The sequence below is a fragment of the Ambystoma mexicanum genome, chromosome 14 (genome assembly GCF_040938575.1).
Source record: "Ambystoma mexicanum isolate Mex_15411 chromosome 14, UKY_AmexF1_1, whole genome shotgun sequence".
NCBI lineage: Eukaryota > Metazoa > Chordata > Amphibia > Caudata > Ambystomatidae > Ambystoma > Ambystoma mexicanum.
The window spans coordinates 419,664,948-419,685,587 of NC_090940.1; the positions used below are offsets into that span (position 1 = coordinate 419,664,948).

The window sequence follows — 20,640 nt, forward strand, 5'->3', positions numbered from 1 at the left end:
TGCCAGGAATGGATTCTATGAAGAGATAGTAAGATGTACATCACCAACCCCCCACACATCCCCCATCGCGTTTGCCTGTGGTGCCTTGGCACGGAACATCATACGAAGGAGTGTAATTCCTGTCAGGTGATGACTGACAAGGCTCTGAGAGAGTGTAGAGGTGAATTGGAGGTGGGTAGAATTCCTAAATCCCCTTCTGTTCCAAAAAAACTGCACTTCTGATGAGTCGAGAGATTCTTCACATCGAAAAAGATTAAAGAAAACTCGACTGAGTAGTCGCTTGCGTCGTTCTTCATCTTCCTCTAAGAAGTCGAAGAAAAGATGTCCTAGGTCTCCTTCTACCTCGAGTGACTCCTCGCCCGAGAGAATCACATGTCCAACGAAGTGTGACTCCCTGCTAAATCGGAAGAGTTTCAGGGGGAAATGATGAAAATCTTCAGGAGAGAAGCCCCTACTCCCTCTGAAGAAAGACCTTATCCCGGTCGCTCTGCAAAAAGACGACAAAGGGAAGTCTAAGGCAAAACCCTGTGCACCCTGGCGGGGTGGTTTGCATCTGGGGCCGCAAATGGGGCAAGGCGTGAGATTTTCATGGTTCCCAAAACCACTTCTGTAGACTCTGAAACAAAGGTCCTCTGAGGCCCAAATGACTTTGGAACGGTCTCAGGCTTCCTTTAATGCCGAGGTGGACCTTCAGGTCATTCTTCCTAGGAGTCGTGGGACACACCAGTTTTGGTTTTTCCCACCTGACCACCTCCCTGCTTTAGGGTCTTGATCCCCGGGACATTACACTGCTTGTTACACCTGTGTAACTGCCCTGACTCCCCAGTAAGTTTGCACCACCTCCTTACTCCTTCCACCTCTGCGATCTGCCCCGGACCGACATGGTCCTCTGTAATGCCCCTCTTCTTATTGGCTAGCCAGGGTACCTGTTCTTCTCCCTCTGTGTCAAGAAATGCTGCTCTATCTCTGCTTCTAGCCTGAGGGCACACACGCACATTTCCTCCCAATACTCATCTACAGAAGGTAACGGCTCTTTTCCTCAGATGGTAACAACTATCTCCCTCTAATCTTCAATCTCCTCCAACAAAACAGTCCTCTGAAATCCCTCTTGCTCTCACCTTGCTGACCAACACCTCCCTTCAACTTCTGCTCAAACTCTTCTGCATCCAAAGAACAGGCTGGGTTATATAGGGCCTAGCCTCCTACCTCTGGGTGGGTCCTGGGTCAACGGTTTGCACCTGGACTGCTAATGGGACAAGGGCTGGGATTGGCAGAGTCTGACTGGCACCTAAGTGTGAGTTGAAATCAAGGGTGTCATAACGCCCACTTGCCATTTTGAAATCCACTAGTGAACTGTGTTATGCCCTTGGGGACTCGGGTTTGGATCCTTAGCAGCATGTTGTATGCGTGTAATTGTCTTTTACAATTGAGGAAAACTGAGCAGCGTTTTGACTCTGCAATTTTGTTTCATCCACACCACACGCCTTTGATCATGAAGGTTATTCGTATTGGTATTTTGGAATGTCTTTTTTGCTACTGACACTACAGCACTGACACAAAGTATCCTCAGGGATTCTGCATTCACTGTGCTTGAGGTTAAACTTCCAGGGAAGGGTTTCTGAAGTCTGTTTGACCTCTGGATAAAATTGAAAACAGCATTCCTGGTTGCTAGGCAGTGGTGACCTGTTTGCCTTAATGGGTAAGGATTTTTATTTTTTTATTATTGAAACTTCAGTTTGGCAATCTCAACAAAACAGTTAATAAAGCCGAACTTTTGTTACAAAAAGAAGAAACATCACATCTAAACCGCTTTAACCAAAATAAAACATCAATCACAATCATCACATGCAACATAAATTAAATATCCACATTGCTCTCAAATGTAAAAAGGAGAAACAAGAAGCAGAGGAAAAGAACAATCAAACGAGGGAACGAGGAAAGGCAACTCGTCCAACTTCACTGTCTTTGGTTGCTAAAGACCACTTTCTTCAAGATGGTGTTCAAATAGTTTACCATCGCACAGGTTAATTTTATGTCTTGCCCTGCGATCAGACGACCCCACCACTTTGCCATGTCATTGTCCTGGGGTGCGTACAACTCAAGATGACAAGATCGCTGGGAGCTCAGTCCTGGACACACTTTAACCAGATGTTGTAGAGACCCAATGTCGCTCGAACAATATTGGCAGATGTTGTCCCAAATATCTTTGTTCTTGCTTTGCCACATCATTTCTTTAGTGTTCATTGCATTTAGGCGAAACCTCAGGAATTGCTCGCAATAATGACGTGAGGGACACTTTAACAAGTACCTACATGGTTTATTCAGTTTGTGCAAACTCGTTTCCACTCTGTGTCGAATGCAATTTATCACGTTGTTCAGAGTTGCTATTCCAGGACCCAGATTCAAATTTCTTTTTGACTAGCTGGGGAAGTTGATCAGGTCTTCGAATTTTATATCGGCCTTTAGCAGGTGGTTTGCCAAACTTGACTTCCACTCAACTAGCAAATTGTTACGACTTCATCAGAATTTGTGGCAAACCTGGAATTGCTGGTAATACGTACATTTTACGCCAGGCACTTAGAGATTTCCAAACTACAACTGAATGTAAAGAGTTCAGTGATAATTCATAGCGAATCGCTGTTACTGAGACGTAAGTTGGTAGTCTCAAAACACGCCTCCAAAATTTTGCTTCAAGTTTGTGCCACATTTGCTCCCAAGTTCCAACCTGCTTTGGCTCCAAAAGGGATCGCCGGGCCAACTTTTTGAGAGTAAAATATGATGACTGGTGATGAGCTGAATTTCCCGTACTCTGTTAATCTTTGGTCCTTGAATTCCAAATTGTGTCATATGGGCGGCTAGATCCAGCCTCCAATGATGCTCATTTAGAGAATTATTGAACATAACTCCAAGATAACGAATGGAGTTTACTGGAGTCAAAATTTCATTGTCAATTCTCCATTTAAAGGCTTTGTCTTTCCGAGTCCCTAAGGATCCGATTGTCATTATTTTTTTTTTTCGACATTTAGTTCCAGATCGTTGCATTTTAGGTACTCATGAAGTTTCCCCAATAGCCGCTGTAGTCCGATTTGAGTACGATCAATCAAAACAAGATCGTCTGCATATGTTATGCACTTGATTTGAATGGCATTGAGTTTAGGGGAAAAACAATGAACCTGGTCCAAGTGCTCCGGCACATCTGAAATAAAGAGCTTAAATAGCTCAGCCGCCATAGGGCATCCCTGTTTAACGCCTCTGTGAGTTGGAATCTTGTTTGACAAATCACCTTGATTATTTATACGAACCCGAATCGATGTGCCGGTATGGAGTGCTTGCACCGGTTCCAATATAGATGGCGGGCAATTCCAGTTAGTCAGTTTCTGCCAAAGTAAACCACGGTTGATTTTATTGAGAGCTTGACGCAAATCGATAAAGGCCAAGTAAGTTTCTTCTTTGCCTTTAGGGTTTCAAGCTTTAGTATGTTTAGGATGAGCAAATTTACTTCCACTCCTACACCTGAAGTGAAGCCAGATTGGCGAATGTCTGGGATCTTGGCATTACATACCCAATTGGTCAATTTTTGGCACAGAAAGGAGCCCAAGATCTTTCCAGTTGTGTCGAGTAGGGCGATCGGTCGATAGTTGGTTGGCTCGGCCCGGTTTCCCTTCTTGTATATTGGGACTACTATTGCCTCCTGCCACGATTCAGGAATTTGTTTGGAGATGGAGATCATCTTAAACAAGGCTTCAATCAAGAATGCCCATTGTGGGGCATGTTTTTTCAACATCACGTTGGTGATCATGTCAGGGCCAGCAGCGTGAGAGTTCTTTAACTTCATAATGGCTTTCTCGATTTCAGATGAAGCAATATTGACCGCCCAGGTTACATCTGATTTCACTAATAGGCCACTCAATTCTTTTTGAGGTTTCTGAAATATTTCAGCAAAGTGGTGCTCCCATTTATCACTGTTTATTTCGTTTGAAATTATAGCTGGACATCGGGAGTTTCCTGCAACCAAGATGGCCCATATTTGTCTGGTATTTTTGGTCACCAAGATTTTCATCATTTCTTCTGCACTGTTTTGTTGAATAACTTCATGAGATTTTAAAGTTTCTATACATTTGTCGTCTTTGTTTAATTTCCTTTCTTAGCTCGTCTGGCGTCTTGAGAGAACCAGGATTTTTTTTTCAGCCATCTTACATCTCAGCGCATGATTTTCTTTTGAGCTGGTATGATAGTACTTGACGTATGCTTGTGGATTACACCCATTGACCGTGACGAGATCATCGAAGTTTTGAACAAACTCACTAAAGGAGCATAGTTGACTTGTTGATCTTCGTAGTGTTTAAGTAGCTTCTCACTTAATTTTTGAATTTGTACTCCATTAATGCGCAGCCGATTTTCCCCAGCATTAACTGTTATTGGTAATTCATATCGTTCATCAGGGTTTACCCATTCCATCATACAGGAAAAGTGCAAGAGATCATGGACACTATTAACCATTTCATGGACATTCAATTTTGTCGTCTTTTCGGCCATATTTTGGGAAACCCAAAAATAATCTAGGATCTTTTCTGAGTCGGCACTATGCCAAGTGGATGCCGGTGGTTGGTCACCTTTGGCGTTACCGTTTACCATTTGGCAATTGCGATTCGTTAGTGCCGTCGTCCATGCCTGTCCACGAGTAGTGATCTAATTTTCCTTTAGGGGTATGTTTAAGTTTCGATCTATGTCAAACTTGAACCACGTACAATTTAGATCACCACAGCAAACTATAGATACATTTCTGTATGCTATTAGGGCATTGTCCATGAGGTAGGTAGTCGCCTTTATGAAGGACACTGTGCTGATTTTTTTGGGATTCCAGTATCCATTAATTATCAGTAAGTGTAGACGGTCTTCGACTTTTGTGTGTCGTGATTGCAAAACAATTCCCTGAATAAAGGGATTTGGATTGAACATTTCCAATGTCTTCCACCAAGCATTTATTTTTATCAGCATCAGGAGGCCCGAGTAGGGTCGACCCTGTTGATTCCTCACCGCTGGATTCAAGTGGGTTACAAACCCATCTCTTACCGGGGCCTCACGTAGCCACGTCTCTTGGAGGCAGATTACAATAACCTTTTGTAGATCAAGGTCAAACTCGTTGAAAAGATGTGTGAATCCTCTCGTATTCCAAAATAGGAACTCGCACCAGGACTTGTGCTCTTTAGGTCATGGCTATTTCATCTATTTGTGGGGGCTAAGTCTATGTTTTACCCACACAGATTTACGGCCATTTTGGGTGGTTTGATTTGCCCTTGTAGATGAGTCTGCAAGCGATTTCTGTAGGTCAATGCAAGTCTGGATAGCGTCTTTCTTAATTAAGAGAGTTGGACTTAGACTATTTCCACAGTTTATCGGCTCCGATGGTTCCGTCGTAATGTCTAAGCCAAATGCCAGCAGTTCTTCAGAAGCTCTCATAATTGTGCTGCGAACTGAAGCAGATGCAACATGTAGTAGAACTTGATCAGCTGTAAGTTCTGTCGGGTATTCCACAATCTTAATGTCATCGGACATGATAGTACGTAAGGATGGAATGCATTTGAATAGCTTCATGGCATTGTTTCGATTTAAATTAACATCATTGTCATCGTTTTGAATATTGTGGAGTCGTAATTTTCCAATTTGACTTATTGTAACGGTTGTAGGGTTATGATGTACCCTTGAAAAATAAGGCATTTTTTTGCTCTTTTGGGTTAAGGTGAATTTTGGATTCCATCTTGATGAATGCTCAGAATTCAAATCGATTGACTGACGGGATCTTGTGTTAGCCTTTTCGCCTTGGGGGGCCGAGACTTTACTGTTGGGCCGTTGGTTGTCGTTTTCACAACCCTGGGAAAGGGATTTGATTTATAGTGTAAATTTTCATGATCCCAAGTTTCAGAGCCATCAAGTGTTCATCCTTGGTGCGAATACGTAAATAGATCACATAGATTTATTTCTGACCCAGTGGTGAGCTTTCGACACTGCCAGTGCCCGACTCAATCCTTCGCCTTTTTGTTTGTCGTTGGAGCTGATTGAGGTTGAGATGAGTCACTTGCAGCTTCTAAGGTCTTTATTTTTTTCTCGACTGTTTTTGTTGTTTCCACTCGCTTAAACAGCCCCAAGTGGTTAGGTGATGATAGGTTTCTGATGAACTTCTTGACTTTAGTTTTCCCTTTTGTTATTCTAGGTCGTTTGACCTCTTGTGAGCAATTGATGTCGAGGAGCTTCGCTGTGGTCGAGTTTACCGATAAATTGCCCGTTTGGGCAGTAGTTATTGATTTTGCCGTGCCTTCGAAGATGCCAAAGGAATTTACTGGGCATGGGATGGACAGTTTTGGAGCTGAATAAGTCTTCACAGATGATGGTTTCACCACGGCCCGTTCAGATTCTATACCTCCGTCTTTCTCACTTAAAGCTTTGTTGGAAGACTCGTCTGAACAGATCAGCTCAACACTATTGGGGATAATTTGGCCCTGTGCGAGAAGTGGCGACACCAGTAGTGGAGCATTATTTTGTTTTACTGGGACTGATTGTCCTCACCGGGACACAACGGTTGGCATTAGACCTCTGTGATTTTCCATTAAGTTTGGCCTGAGAGGAGGTTGGAACATGCTCACAGTGGGAACAGTTTTCGTCATGGATGTTGCACTACCCTTCTCCATGTCGGCACTAGTTAAGGGCGACACAGATTTGAGGGTGACAGGTTCAGCATTGTGACGCATCCATTTTAAGGCATCCAATAAGTCTTCCGACAAGGTGTCATTTTGGCAGTGATGACGCGCAGCTAAATCAGTCAGGCGCTCTTGCCAACGTAGGGTGAGGTCTGCTTCTCTGGATATCCGGTTTTTGAGAAAGTTATGAAGTTTCTACTTTTTCCATTTTTTCGGATAAAGCCGAAATGATGGCTGTCTGATCTTTGAGAACTTCATGTATGGATTCATAAAGCTTTGTAAATGGAATCATCGCCATTGAGGAAGCTGCAAGCACGTTGTTATAAATTTGAGTGGCTGCTGCAGTGGACAAACTCGCTTTATGCATTGAAGTAGAAGCGCCATCTGATCGTGAATGCGAGCTAATCGCGGTGTCCTCGAGCACTGAAGATTGCTCTCTCAAACATGTATTTGTGTTTGTGTCCAGTAGTTGTTTATTGGGTTATGCCGGCCGATTTCTCGGTGTGCTTGTTGACACGTTGTTGTATGGGTGTGAGGTCTCAGGTAAGCTCTTCAAAGTGTTCATGATTTAAGTTTTGTTGAAACCAATACCAGATGCGCAATCAACTTTATCTGACCGCTGTCGGTGCAGGTCAGTCCCTGCCAGTGACATTTGGTCGCTCCGAGGTCTTTTCACAGACAGTTCCAGATCTTGTTGATCGGCTTGTTTTGGCAACGGAACTTGAGATGTTCTATTAGCTAGCCTTTGCTTGTGATGTGCTATCAATTTTTTCTTTGCGATCATATAATCGTGGTCTAACTGAGCCATCAAACGCCTTTCACGTGCTAATTTGGACGAACCAGCATTATCATTTTTTTCCACATGAACACGGGCGTTAGACTCATTTTGTGTTGTGGGATGCTTGCAGTTCGACGTTTGGAGCGGATGCTCTTTTCCCAACATTTGAATTTACACACCAGGAAGATGCAGTCTCGAATGATCGTCTGGCAAACTCAAAATGAACTCAGTCAGGCTTAATGGTGTAAGATTTGGGGGCAAGTCAGTAATAGACACCCGCTGAGATGAGTCAGAGTTCATTCTTGTAGGCTCCAACGTGGACGAGGGGAGAGCATGATTTAAAATCATCTTGAGCATTGCCAAAGGGCCTCTGCATTTTCTCCCATTAACATCGTTGCTTGACATGGGATCTTTGATGGGACTTTCAGTTGAAAAACACGAGGCAGCAAACGGTCATGTTGAGCCACCCTGAATTGCGTCTTGGTTTGCAGGTGGACACATTGGTGGACAAATTGGTTCTTGTAGATGCTCTGGCAAGTGAGCGAGCACATTTGTGTTTGCAGAGCTTGTGTTTTCAGAACTTGTATTCAAGGCTTCGATCGACTCCACGTCTGTTAGATCGAAAGGGGAGTAGAAGACCTCAGGACTTGTTGCCAAATGACTCAGTTGATCGGGTAATTTTTCAGGGGCAGTTGCACTGAGCAGAGGCAGCTGTTTTTGTGGAATAGAGGTCAGGTCTTTTAGCGATAAGAAGCCGCTAACACTCGATGCCGAGGAGACCACTTCCGGCGTCTTGACGACTTCACAATCCCTTTCACCCGCACCCACTCCTCGCCTGTCTCGTTCGGTAGACTAGGATTTGGCACAAGTCCAGCGATGTATGGAGACTGTTTATTGTTCATTTCACTCGCCACAGACACATTAGGGACCGAGGCAGGTCGGTCAGAATTGTCAAGACCCCCTCCCAACTCTGTAGCCGCCTCCACTCGCCCTCTTACCTTTGGGGGCATTGTACCTGAGGCAGCTTTCAAAGCAGTCAAAGGATTTACCATTCGTCGATGCTGAAGCGTCTTCCTTCCCGTCAGGGGCCCCGTGTTAGCAGTCATCTACTGCTAACTGCACGTCAGATATACTACAGTCAGAGGGCGCTGGGCACTGGGCCCGTAGCGGACTGTAGCAGACTGACTCTGCTTCACGACTCGGAAGGATTTTAGATCTTCTTAAATTGAGATTTACACTCAAACCATGCTGGGGGATGGAAGGGGGTATTTCCTCACTATCCCTCTGGCTATGAAGGTCTCTACGGTATTGGGAGGGTGTTCTGGGAGGTCTGCCTGTGACTGCCCCTGCCTTAGAGTGTTGACCCAGTGAGGGTAGCTGGGATGGCCAACAGCCCCTTTGACTACCCCAATGTCAGCACCCAAGCTTAAGCAAAGGACTTCATCACAACACTGAAGGATAATGCCTGTGCCAGTGGTTTCTGTACGCTAAATCATCAGTGAAAGTACCATGACTCTCTTCCCTTTGTCTCCTCCAGTTGAATGTAGTCCTCATGTTTCTGGAGGCTTTAACCCTTGGTTTTGACTCAGACAGTTAACTAAATTGTAGATAAACCCAATAGAACCCTCAAATTCCTGTAGCATACAGAACTAGTCGCTGCCACTCCCTCTTCCGTTTGCCCATGTTATGGGGAATATCACTTCAAGGGGTCCCTTACATTGGGACACTACTCTGTAGGGCATAGGTGTGCAACCTTTGGCTCCCCAGAAGTGTTGAACTACAACGCCCATCAGCCCTAGCCAGCATAGCCAATGGCGAGGGATCATGGGAATTGTAGTCCCAAACATCAAGAGAGTAACAGGTTGCAGACCCATGTTGTAGGGCCACAACATTTGGTGTCCTTATGCAATGAATGAATAAGTCAAACATACTTTCATGTGAATGAATTGGAACACATCCCCTCCACCCCCCACAGTGCAATTGATCTATTATTCTAATGGAAAATGCAAGATGGGTGGTTCAGAGCATGCCCCCGGGAGTTAAGCCTCCGACGGACTAATTAGATAATTGGGCAAATGCTTCTCATTTTCTTTTTTCGGGGTGATGCCACATGCTTAGGTCCAGACCGTTCCATCTCCGGGCTGTAGTGTTATCTCCTGCGGGGTGTGGGATGTCGCCAGGTGTTGGTTAGGCAAAGGTAGATAGAAATTCGAGACAAGTGAAGCATCACAATCGCATCGCAATCCACCGTGGCTTAACATTGATGGATTGTGATGGTTCAAAGCCCAGAGGGTGTGTTACTTCGGCAAGAACCAGTTGGTAGCATAGAGGCAAGCTCTTTAAGTAGCTTGTGAAAGTGAAGTGAAGAGTTCTAATGGGGCCTGCCCGGCAGCATTCCTGCCCAGAATTCCTTCTCCGCTTAGACTGCCACGTGCTTGCGCAGGAAACCAGAGGTCAGAGCAAGGATATTTGGCAGCACTTTTCATCAGTTGCACAACAAGACTCCACTGGTTTAGTATTGTTGATATTTAATATTCAATATTCCTTTTTCATTTCTCGTAGAACTTCTTTGGCAACTGGCTGTTGTGCATTCTGCAAGTAAAATGATGTTTACATTCTTTACCTGTCTGCCTATGTATGTTTCTCCTGTCTTTACAAATAGTCAGCCATGTTCTCTAGTAATGTAGATGGGGACCAGCAGTTTATCTGATTGTGATGCAGAAAGCTGTGGGGAGCCCGATTGGGGTGAATAGTGGGGCGACTTCTTTTGGGAAGACTTATAGAAGGTAATGTTCCCCTTGGAATCGCTTGAATAAAAATGATTTCCTCCGAGAAGCCTTTTAGAGGCACGATTTTCCTTAAAGAAACATATACCACCTCTCCCTCTTCACGGTACATGAACCTGGGAAGAATTCAGGGGAGCAAGTAAGGAAAGCAATACAATTGCACGGCAGAACATAGAAGGGCCATTGCTAGTTGTCATACTTGCAAGGTTACATATTGAGAAGCAGACACATTGAAGGCCATTGAAATACCAAAGTCTTCAGGTATCTATTAAAATATAAAAGATTCTAGGTTGGCTACAGCTGGGGGTTGCTCCTGTAACTTAGAGGGACTTGCCACAAACAAAATGTTCTTACGTTTTGGAACGCTCAGTGCATTTTGTTAACAGACGAAATAGCTCATGAGGGTTGCAATGGGAAAAGGTTGTGCTGGGCATGCTGGGGCATTACGAGGTCATAAAGGCCCGAGCAAAGCAATGGCTTTTAACACGGGCTAAGGGATGTTTTCACTTGGTAATGGCCTTAAGAGGGGGATGCGTTACTTTTTGAAAGTTACACCCAATGAGGGTAGAATGTTCTGTTTAAATCTGGGAGAGACAAAGGAGAAACATTGGAATGTTGTGGCAAAAGACTCTTAACGGCCATTATTGCCCACTGCCATTACTTATTCTGCAAGGAACTACCGAAATTACAATGTTCTATTGTATCTTGAAGTTGAGCTCACAGTGACCTGCCAACAGTGTGGATCTTTGGGGGAAGGACTAACCTAATCAAAGCATGTAATCTCCATCAAAAAGCAGACTGTTGGTTTTCTACAAGGTAGCATACTTTCCAAATGTCTCACTTTCATTAAGGACATTTCTCATTTTGAAAAGACTTAGCAGTTTTTAACATATATTTCTCTCCTGTTCATCTTCAAATTCTTTTGTGTGCTTTGTTTGAAAAATGAGATGGAATAAAACAATTTTTTCATTGCAAAATGCTATTATCGAAGGGGGTACAGGATCGATGTGTTAGACCCCGGTCTAGATAATGTCAAAGTCTAATATTAGTGTTTCATCGGTGTGTTAGGCACTGGTCTAGATAATATCGAAGTGTAATTTTAGTTATTCATCGATGTGTTAGGCACCGGTCTAGATAATATCGAAGTGTAATTTTAGTAATTCATCCAGCGTGTTAGGCACCGGTCTAGATAATATCGAAGTAGTAATTCATCCAGTGTGTTAGGCACCGGTCTAGATAATATCAAAGTGTAATTTTAGTAATTCATCCAGTGTGTTAGGCACCGGTCTAGATAATATCAAAGTGTAATTTTAGTAATTCATCCAGTGTGTTAGGCACTGGTCTAGATAATATCGAAGTGTAATTTTAGTGATTCATCGATGTGTTAGGCACTGGTCTAGATAATATCAAAGTGTAATTTTAGTGATTCATCGATGTGTTAGGCACCGGTCTACATAATATCGAAGTGTAATTTTAGTAATTCATCGATGTGTTAGGCACCGGTCTACATAATACCAAAGTGTAATTTTAGTGATTCATCGATGTGTTAGGCACCGGTCTAGATAATATCGAAGTGTAATTTTAGTAATTCATCCAGTGTGTTAGGCACCGGTCTAGATAATATCGAAGTGTAATTTTAGTAATTCATCCAGTGTGTTAGGCACCGGTCTAGATAATGTCAAAGTGTAATTTTAGTAATTCATCCAGTGTGTTAGGCACCGGTCTAGATAATATCAAAGTGTAATTTTAGTAATTCATCCAGTGTGTTAGGCACCGGTGTAGATAATATCGAAGTGTAATTTTAGTGATTCATCGATGGGTTAGGCACTGGTCTAGATAATATCGAAGTGTAATTTTAGTTATTCATCGATGTGTTAGGCACCGGTCTAGATAATATCGAAGTGTAATTTTAGTAATTCATCCAGCGTGTTAGGCACCGGTCTAGATAATATCGAAGTAGTAATTCATCCAGTGTGTTAGGCACCGGTCTAGATAATATCAAAGTGTAATTTTAGTAATTCATCCAGTGTGTTAGGCACCGGTCTAGATAATATCAAAGTGTAATTTTAGTAATTCATCCAGTGTGTTAGGCACTGGTCTAGATAATATCAAAGTGTAATTTTAGTGATTCATCGATGTGTTAGGCACCGGTCTACATAATATCGAAGTGTAATTTTAGTAATTCATCGATGTGTTAGGCACCGGTCTACATAATACCAAAGTGTAATTTTAGTGATTCATCGATGTGTTGGGCACCGGTCTAGATAATATCGAAGTGTAATTTTAGTAATTCATCCAGTGTGTTAGGCACCGGTCTAGATAATATCGAAGTGTAATTTTAGTAATTCATCCAGTGTGTTAGGCACCAGTCTAGATAATATCAAAGTGTAATTTTAGTAATTCATCCAGTGTGTTAGGCACCGGTCTAGATAATATCAAAGTGTAATTTTAGTAATTCATCCAGTGTGTTAGGCACTGGTGTAGATAATATCGAAGTGTAATTTTAGTGATTCATCGATGGGTTAGGCACTGGTCTAGATAATATCAAAGTGTAATTTTAGTGATTCATCGATGTGTTAGGCACCGGTCTACATAATATCGAAGTGTAATTTTAGTAATTCATCGATGTGTTAGGCACCGGTCTACATAATACCAAAGTGTAATTTTAGTGATTCATCGATGTGTTGGGCACCGGTCTAGATAATATCGAAGTGTAATTTTAGTGATTCATCAATGTGTTAGGCACCGGTCTAGATAATATCAAAGTCTAAGTTTAGTGATTCATTTTCCTTGACCTGATGTTAAGCATTGAAACAAACCACAAAGAAGATCAATTATGCCAGTTACCAGAAGATATCCAAATTCAGGATTTTGGTACTGTGCCTAGGACTCGCTATCCACTTGTGGCTCTGTTGACTCTAGCAGAGGAAGATGATCGAGACGTTTACGACATCGTAAGTCATTCTCATAGTTGAGATAAGTATATTTTAACCTCAGGGAGGTATAAAATGAGCTGAAAGTTGTGCTCCGAGTGTGCTTTGTGTTTTATTTTCTGTACAAAATGCTTAAAGGGTTGATTTGCTTAATGTAAAACATGAATTTGGAATGGTAAAAGTGAAAAATGTAAAGCTGCAGTGGCATTTGGCGTTGACTGTATTGTCTGTTGCAATGACTGTGTATATTGGATATCCGAGGCGAATAATATAAATGCTTACATGAATGTGAAGAATACCACATGAGAGTATTAAAAACTTGGGCAATATTTTATACTAAGGGTATTTTTAGCTAGTACTCTAATCAAAGCTATGAATAACTGGCTGGCTAGGTTTTTGTACAAGGTTCACTTTAGAGTTAATGCAGTCCGTAGATGTGTACAAGGTTACATAGTGTTAGTTAGTGTTTTTGGTACAGTGTGATGTTCACACAGATCCTGCTTAGCGGGTCTTTACCACGCATAAGGTAACCGTGCTATGTATAGAGAGGAGGGGGCAAGAAGAGGGAGTCACTGGAAGGGGGAACAGTAAGTGAGGCGGGAAGAGAGGGGTTGGGCAGGTGGAAAGATGGATGAGCAGACAAGGAAAAGCAAGCATCGGTACAATGGCATACCGGGATCAGGGGCGCAACAAAACCTAAATTCCCAGGGGTGTGGGGGGCAGGGGGGGTTCTAGGGGCTGAAGCCCTGCCAGCTCAATGGTGTTTAGCCAAAGCTGGGATGGTACCATTGAGTGGGAGGGGAATGTGGCGAAGAGGCTGTAAGAGGTGGACTCGCCTTCGAATGCATAGATGAGGGAGATGAGTGGGAGGGACACAATTGAGGGTGCGATGTGGGCACCCCCTTTTAAAGGTAACATTGCTGCGTGAGAACTCTGTGTGTGATGTCACAGAGGCAAGGCAAGTGCAGCCAGGGAAATGCTGCTGAAGCAAAGAAAGCTGTGACAATGACATGAACATTTTAAAGTTACATGCATGCATATTTTTTTATTCTAGGTGTGTTTTTTACAACATAAATCAATATTTGTATTATTTTTGTGTGCACGCATTGCATCTCCTATGATGCGGCACCTACCATGATGGCTGGAGGAGCTATCCGACAAGTCAGCAAAGCACCAAACGGTTGCACGTTTTTGCAGAGAACTATGAGGGACCGGGCAGAATCAGGGGAGCCACGTATTATGCAACTGGTTAGGCTGTTCCGCTCCCAAGTACATAGCGGTGCCATGCCTCATTGGCCCTCCCCTTTTCCAGTAAAGGGTGGGGGGGGGGGAGTAAGACAACAGACCATAACCATTACTATCCTACTAATAAACAGACAATTGGTATACATTCAGAAACGAAAGGTCACATTTATAGGAGCGTAACACAATACGGGGGCAGTCCCAGCCCTAAGCAGCGTCATAATTCACGACCTTAGACTTCTAAGGTGGCCCATAAGCAGGGCAATGTTAAAGTTCTGAATGTTCCGGTGGACACTTGCCACCTTAGGTTTAGCAAGCTAGCGGACATACGCTTCAGACAGTACTGCACGCAGGACTTCTTCCTCGGGACTACTGAATCTTGTTGAAGAGGAGTCTCAACTGTCTCTAAGGTACTCGGTGCCCATCGTCCGAATTTAGCTCAAGTGCAGCCATCGGGAAACCGCCCATGTTCGAAACCGCTGCATCACACTCCTCCCCGGCTAGGACTGCCCCGAGCTCAGTGTTGGGGAGAATTCTCTGTTAAGGCTAATTTCCCAAACCTAGTGAGTCCCCCAGCAGCTTTGCTGGATTTTTGGGGTTTATTTTTTATCTCCTGCTAAGAGCGAGACTCTTTTTCTCCCACTCTTAGGCATGATTTGAGATATCCTTTGACTTTGAATGTGTTTTATGGGCTATGGGGTCTTTTACTCCATAGGGCTGCATGTGTTTTTGGTATGTGTGATACACAGCACCCTCAGTGCAGTAACACAGGGGTGTCATAGTAACCCCCAAACATAGACTCCATACCCTGGGACTGACTACTGTCTCCCAGGGCATGTAAAGTCACCATTGGCTTTAATAGTCTCAAATTGTGAACAGAACCAGTACAAACCATCATATTGTGGAAGTACTGGTAGCGGTAATTCGATTGCCACTGGGTCTGTTTTCCAAGGGGGCACTGACCAGTCCCCCCTTGTCGAGTTTCTGGCTGGTGGCAGTGGATACCACGCAAAATATTCCACCGGAATATTTATTATGGGATTTTCCCATTGATTTTAAATGCACCACTTTTTGGTGCAATGTTAAAGATGCCGCCGGGTTATTTATTTAATATTTATTCCCCGGTTGGGTCTTTTTGCCAGGACTCGGTTTTAAAATGGTGTTTGTGTTCGCCTCTGAAACTCCTAACCCAAGTCGAGCCCTTTGTTCCACTTTTTGGCGGGCGTCTCCACAGAAGCCCTCCAAATGGTGCCACTCTGTCTGTCAGGATGTGTGGGAGGGGGATTAGGCACCCTGGAATGAGTTGCCTTGGCAACTCAAGTCGCACTCTTGTGTGATTGGCCCAGTGGTGAGCCTACCGGCTCACCACTTAGCATGTTTGAGTGACAGTTAGGCTGTTGAATGGGGGTTTTTCTGCATGAAAGCAGGGCTTTGGGGACTGGAACTTCAGAAGTCGCCACAGGACCTAAAGAATCCAAAGAGGGGAGAAGCTGAGCCATCTACAACGACGACGCCACCGGTGAAGCCCTGCTGTACAAACTCACCACTTCCCCGACGACAGAGGAGATCTTCTTCCAGGAGAGTCTTCTTCCCTTTGAGCTGGTGGGACCAACCAGTTCACCTTTTTCGCCTTCCTGGACGTCTCGTGGTCGAATCGCCTGTGCCAAGCACCCCGGCGGCCGGATAGCCACGCTTCACCACTACCGCGAATAAAAGGGTCGTACCTTTAAATCAGGAACTCCGCGGCTGGTTTCTTCCCTGGCAGTGCAACGACCTCCAGCTTTCTTCCTCGTCGAGATCATCTCTTCCTCTGGTGAAGCCACGACTTGCACCCGCTGCCAGGAACAACTGCCACCGCTGGAGCTTTCTCATCATTTCAGGTACTGTGTCCCGCCTGGTCTCCCTTGCAACAGATTGTCCAAGGTGTCCCTTAAATCCTTGACTTTCTAACTGGGTTGACCTCAGACCTGCTAACTTTGCCTTTCTGAACTGATCCAACCTCTTTTTGACTTTTTTGCAAAGACTTAGAGTGCATTTCCACTGTGTGATCTTGGGCACATTCCGCCTTGCTCTCTCCAAGAGTGGGCCTGGCCTATGAACTTTTGGCTCTACAGTAGACCATGCCTTTCTTGACTTGCTGTGGTTTCTTAAAAGTGTTGGTACTGTGTTATTTTCCTACTCTGCCTTTTCCCTCCCTTTTTAAACAAATTATTGGAGTGCCATCTACGGTTACACGCTCACCTCTGTTTTGCTAAATAAGTGGTGTCTTAACCTAGACTTGTCAAATAATTAACTAGGGAGGTGTATATACTTATAGGGACTGTGTTTGAACTTGCTTGATATATTAGTGCCAGTGTATTTTCTTAAGTGTGTTTTTAAATAAATAATTATATACTTTTATACCAAAGCTCTGGTCAGTGTTTGCTTGTTCTACTGTATTTTTAGCCCTATTGTGTATACTCTATATACTGCCTAACTCTTCTTGAGAGAAGTCTGACTGCTCAGCCACAGCTACCAGGTAAATCTGTGTGGTGCAGACTGCTACCAATTGGGTTTACTGCTTACTCCTGTGTCCTTAAACGTTTTGCAGTGGTCCCTAAGGGAACTGCACAGATTTCTGCCTAACACTTTGTGACAGAAATGGAAAAATGTATAGCTGGCACAAACAGTAAAACAAGCAAAAGAAGCACCAGAAACGTACACCTCGAAATCTGCTGAAACAAAATTAAATAGCTGATCAAGTTGATGCAGAAGTAGCTCGAAGTAGCTGTTCGCTGGAGGACTCTGGGCAACCTACTCTGCACTGCATTGAAACTTGGCTCCGCCCCTTTTGCTACGCTATTTGAAGGAGACCCCGCGCGCTCCAGAAGTAGCTCGAAGTAGCTGTTCGCTGGAGGACTCTGGGCAACCTACTCTGCAATGCATTGAAACTTGGCTCCGCCCCTTTTGCTACGCTATTTGAAGGAGACCCCGCGCGCTCCAGAAGTAGCTCGAAGTAGCTGTTCGCTGGAGGACTCTGGGCAACCTACTCTGCACTACATCGGAACAATCTTCATCTCAGCACCCTTCAAGTTTATATGGTCCTTTATAGATTTCTACACTGTTACACATATTTATATGTGTTCCCTGTGAATTCTAGTGCCTAATTTTATATTTTCTTTATACTTTTTAGAAAATAGGCTCCGCCCCTTTTGCTACGCTATTTGAAGGAGAGCCTGCGCGCTTCAGCGCACGCGCTCCAGAAGTAGCTCGAAGTAGCTGTTCACTGCTTGCAGCGGAACAGCGGTGACAGCTCTCTGCCACATGCTACATATGCTCCTGTTGCTAGTTGCTAGCTATTTGTTAATACAGTGTGCCTCTTGGCCCCTTTTAGTGGTGCGTACCATCTGTGACAGCATTTGTGACAGCACTTTAGTCTTCAATGAAAGTTCCGACTTTGTTGTGATCCCGTGTTTTCTAATCGGTGGATAGATTACACCAACAGTCTACGGCTCTCCCTTCCATGTATGTTGTAACAGTGAGTACTACTTTGATGTCGCAAGTGTAATAAGTGTAAATATAATAAGAGTAAAAGAGTCTTAGTTAAGATTGTTGTCTCACAATATTGGTGTACAGTAGCGCACTAGGTGCCCGTCCGAGCATTCTGCCTGAACAATTCCAAAAATGTTTTTTCACTGCTATATTGTACGGTTTTATCAGAGTTAAGTGTTCTGTAACTTGAGAATTGAGCACCGAGATTTAGCTGGTCTATCCCAACGTAGCTGCTTTCTTGTACGATGATCATTTATTTGAGTTTCGCCAACACGCCATACCTACCCGACCACTTCATTTTAACGTTATGGCTGATCACGCACGTGAAATCGAAATGCACAAAACTTTGAGAAATAGACGTATATGCATTCCAAAGGTTATTTCGCGTGCCTCCACCAGGGAAATCATATAACAGCCTATTTCGCTAAAAATGTTCCACCCCTGAATCATGAACAATCTCCACAATTGTTAACACCTGTGTCTAATAAGCTATGCCTAGACTCAACTGATGCATTGGTAACTGAATTATCCAGTGAGTTGTGCTGTGTCAGCCCTAAGCTGTTGAATGATAATTTAGGTGGATCAAAAGCCCCCAAGTATGTCTCCGAATTGATTGAAGTTACCGTCTCTAAAGTATCCAATGATTTGAACTCAATCCCGGACATGCCAATTGAATCTGTCAAGTCCTCTCCTCAGGCTGCTCAAGACTTACAGACTTATGCTGCCTCTGCAGTGTCTCTTGTTTCTCCTCCAACGTGTACTATCGACCTATCTAACTCCAAACTTGAAGAAATGGAGCTGGAATATCTAGGCCAAGATCTTGATTTGTCTATTGGTGATCCCATAGCTACTCCCTTATATTTCACACCACCATCTAAACCTATAAGTTTGCCTGTTCTAAAAGAGTATGTCTCAACTGTCCCCATCTTGTCTACAATAAATAACCACCACCTCGCTGATCCAGACTTGAACACGCTGCCATTATTTAAGTTCAAATCTACTGGCAAGTCTTCTAACCACTTGGAAGATCCATTAATAAAAAGTGTGATCACTGATCGCGGTCCATAGTTGGACGATGGCGAGCTCGACTCATGTATGACCTCGGCTGAGAAATTTGAAGCATTAGAAAATGTACTCACTAGCCTACTAGCTAAATGTACCCTATTGGAATCTAAAATCGATATCCAATCTTTGCTTATTCATTCGAGTCTCAGAAGAAAATGCGGCCCTCATTGTATGCCACAACCTATTCCCACACCACATATTCCTCTCCCTGTTGTGAGAGCGACTACACCACGTGTATCTTTACCACAGGGTAATCACAGGAACAAAAATTGTATTTTTCAGGCATTCATGTACTGGAATAAAACAAATGCTACTTGTGGGTGCCCTCCTATGAAACCCCTCTTGCCAAACACCTCCAGTAAGCCTATTCATGTTGACCCTATTGTTACCATAGCTAATCCTTCTCAGGCTAAGGCATAATCATCTAAATCCAGCAAGGGTTCCATTGCAGTCCCCAAAAATTAGAAAGTCAAGAAAACACGTACTAAAAAAGTGGTACTACCTGCAGTTGTCGTTCCCTCTGAAGAACGACAAATGACATTACCGAAAGAGTGGCTTAAAAACCCAACAGAAAAGAAAGTCCTCTCTCGTACTAATTCAAACTCAGGCCCAGGTATTGCCACACATTGTTCTCATATGGTAGCCCTTCAACTGACCCAAATCGCTGCTGTTCAATCGCGTGCTCCTTTAAACAGAGCAGAAATCTTGAAGCTATTTCATGAGTTAGTCCTACTACATGTAATAACATCTAATGACATTTACTCAGTGGACCAAATCGAGCTAAATAACCACTACACATCGAATGTGTGCTTTAAAAATGATGCCACCCTCAATTGTGTCCTCGGCTTTGAAGAGAATTTGCTTAATCTCGGATACATCGTTCAATCTGTCGAGATTCCGACAACCAAACGACCTACCGATGTCTCGTGTTTTAATGCATCTCAAACAGCCAAGAAACCGGACTCTGCTCCTGTCATCGCAGCAATAGATCCAAAACCTAGATGCGCAAGTGTGACCCACAAGCCGGTACCAGCGCATTCATTTGCCAAAGATCCTTCATCCATCGAGACCATTCCTGAAGGATATTGGCAATGGCTGCCCCTATCCTTTAAGGATCACTTCTCTGGGACACGACAATGACCAATGTCCCCGAATTCCTCTACTCTTGGAACACCCGGGGTCATTCACACATGTTCGATGTTGATGGTCTCATAAGCAACATTGACGTTTCATATAGTTGCTCTCCAAGAAAATTGGATAACAGCCGAGATCCAAATAGACAACCGTTCCACAGTCCATGAAGTGGCAACTAAAGGTCAGATGGGTCGACCGAAGGGTGGGCTACTCATATCGGTATTGAGCCCGTGGACAATAGAAAAACTATCCCAATCATCTCCAAATATTTTAATAGCTAAGATTAAGAGTCCAGATACTAGCATCATTATGATTAACGCCTAAAATGTGACTAATCTCAAAAAACATCAAAGGGATTGATGCCGCACTAAAAAAATACTCCCACAACTTCCCAATTTTGCTCCTTGGCGACTTTAATACTAAAATAGGTGAGATCTCTGCAGTTGAGCAAATAGCGGATGGCCTTAAGAAATCTA

General features: G+C 43.7%; 1 protein-coding gene across 1 annotated transcript in view; it reads left to right on the forward strand.

Moving 5' to 3' along the window:
- Positions 1 to 20,640, forward strand: part of CGRRF1 (cell growth regulator with ring finger domain 1) — a 282,000-nt gene that overhangs the window by 185,825 nt on the left and 75,535 nt on the right. Inside the window, exon 4 of the mRNA XM_069637590.1 lies at positions 13,066 to 13,213. Coding sequence (XP_069493691.1) covers positions 13,066 to 13,213 — 148 coding nt within the window. The remainder of the gene's footprint in view (positions 1 to 13,065; positions 13,214 to 20,640) is intronic.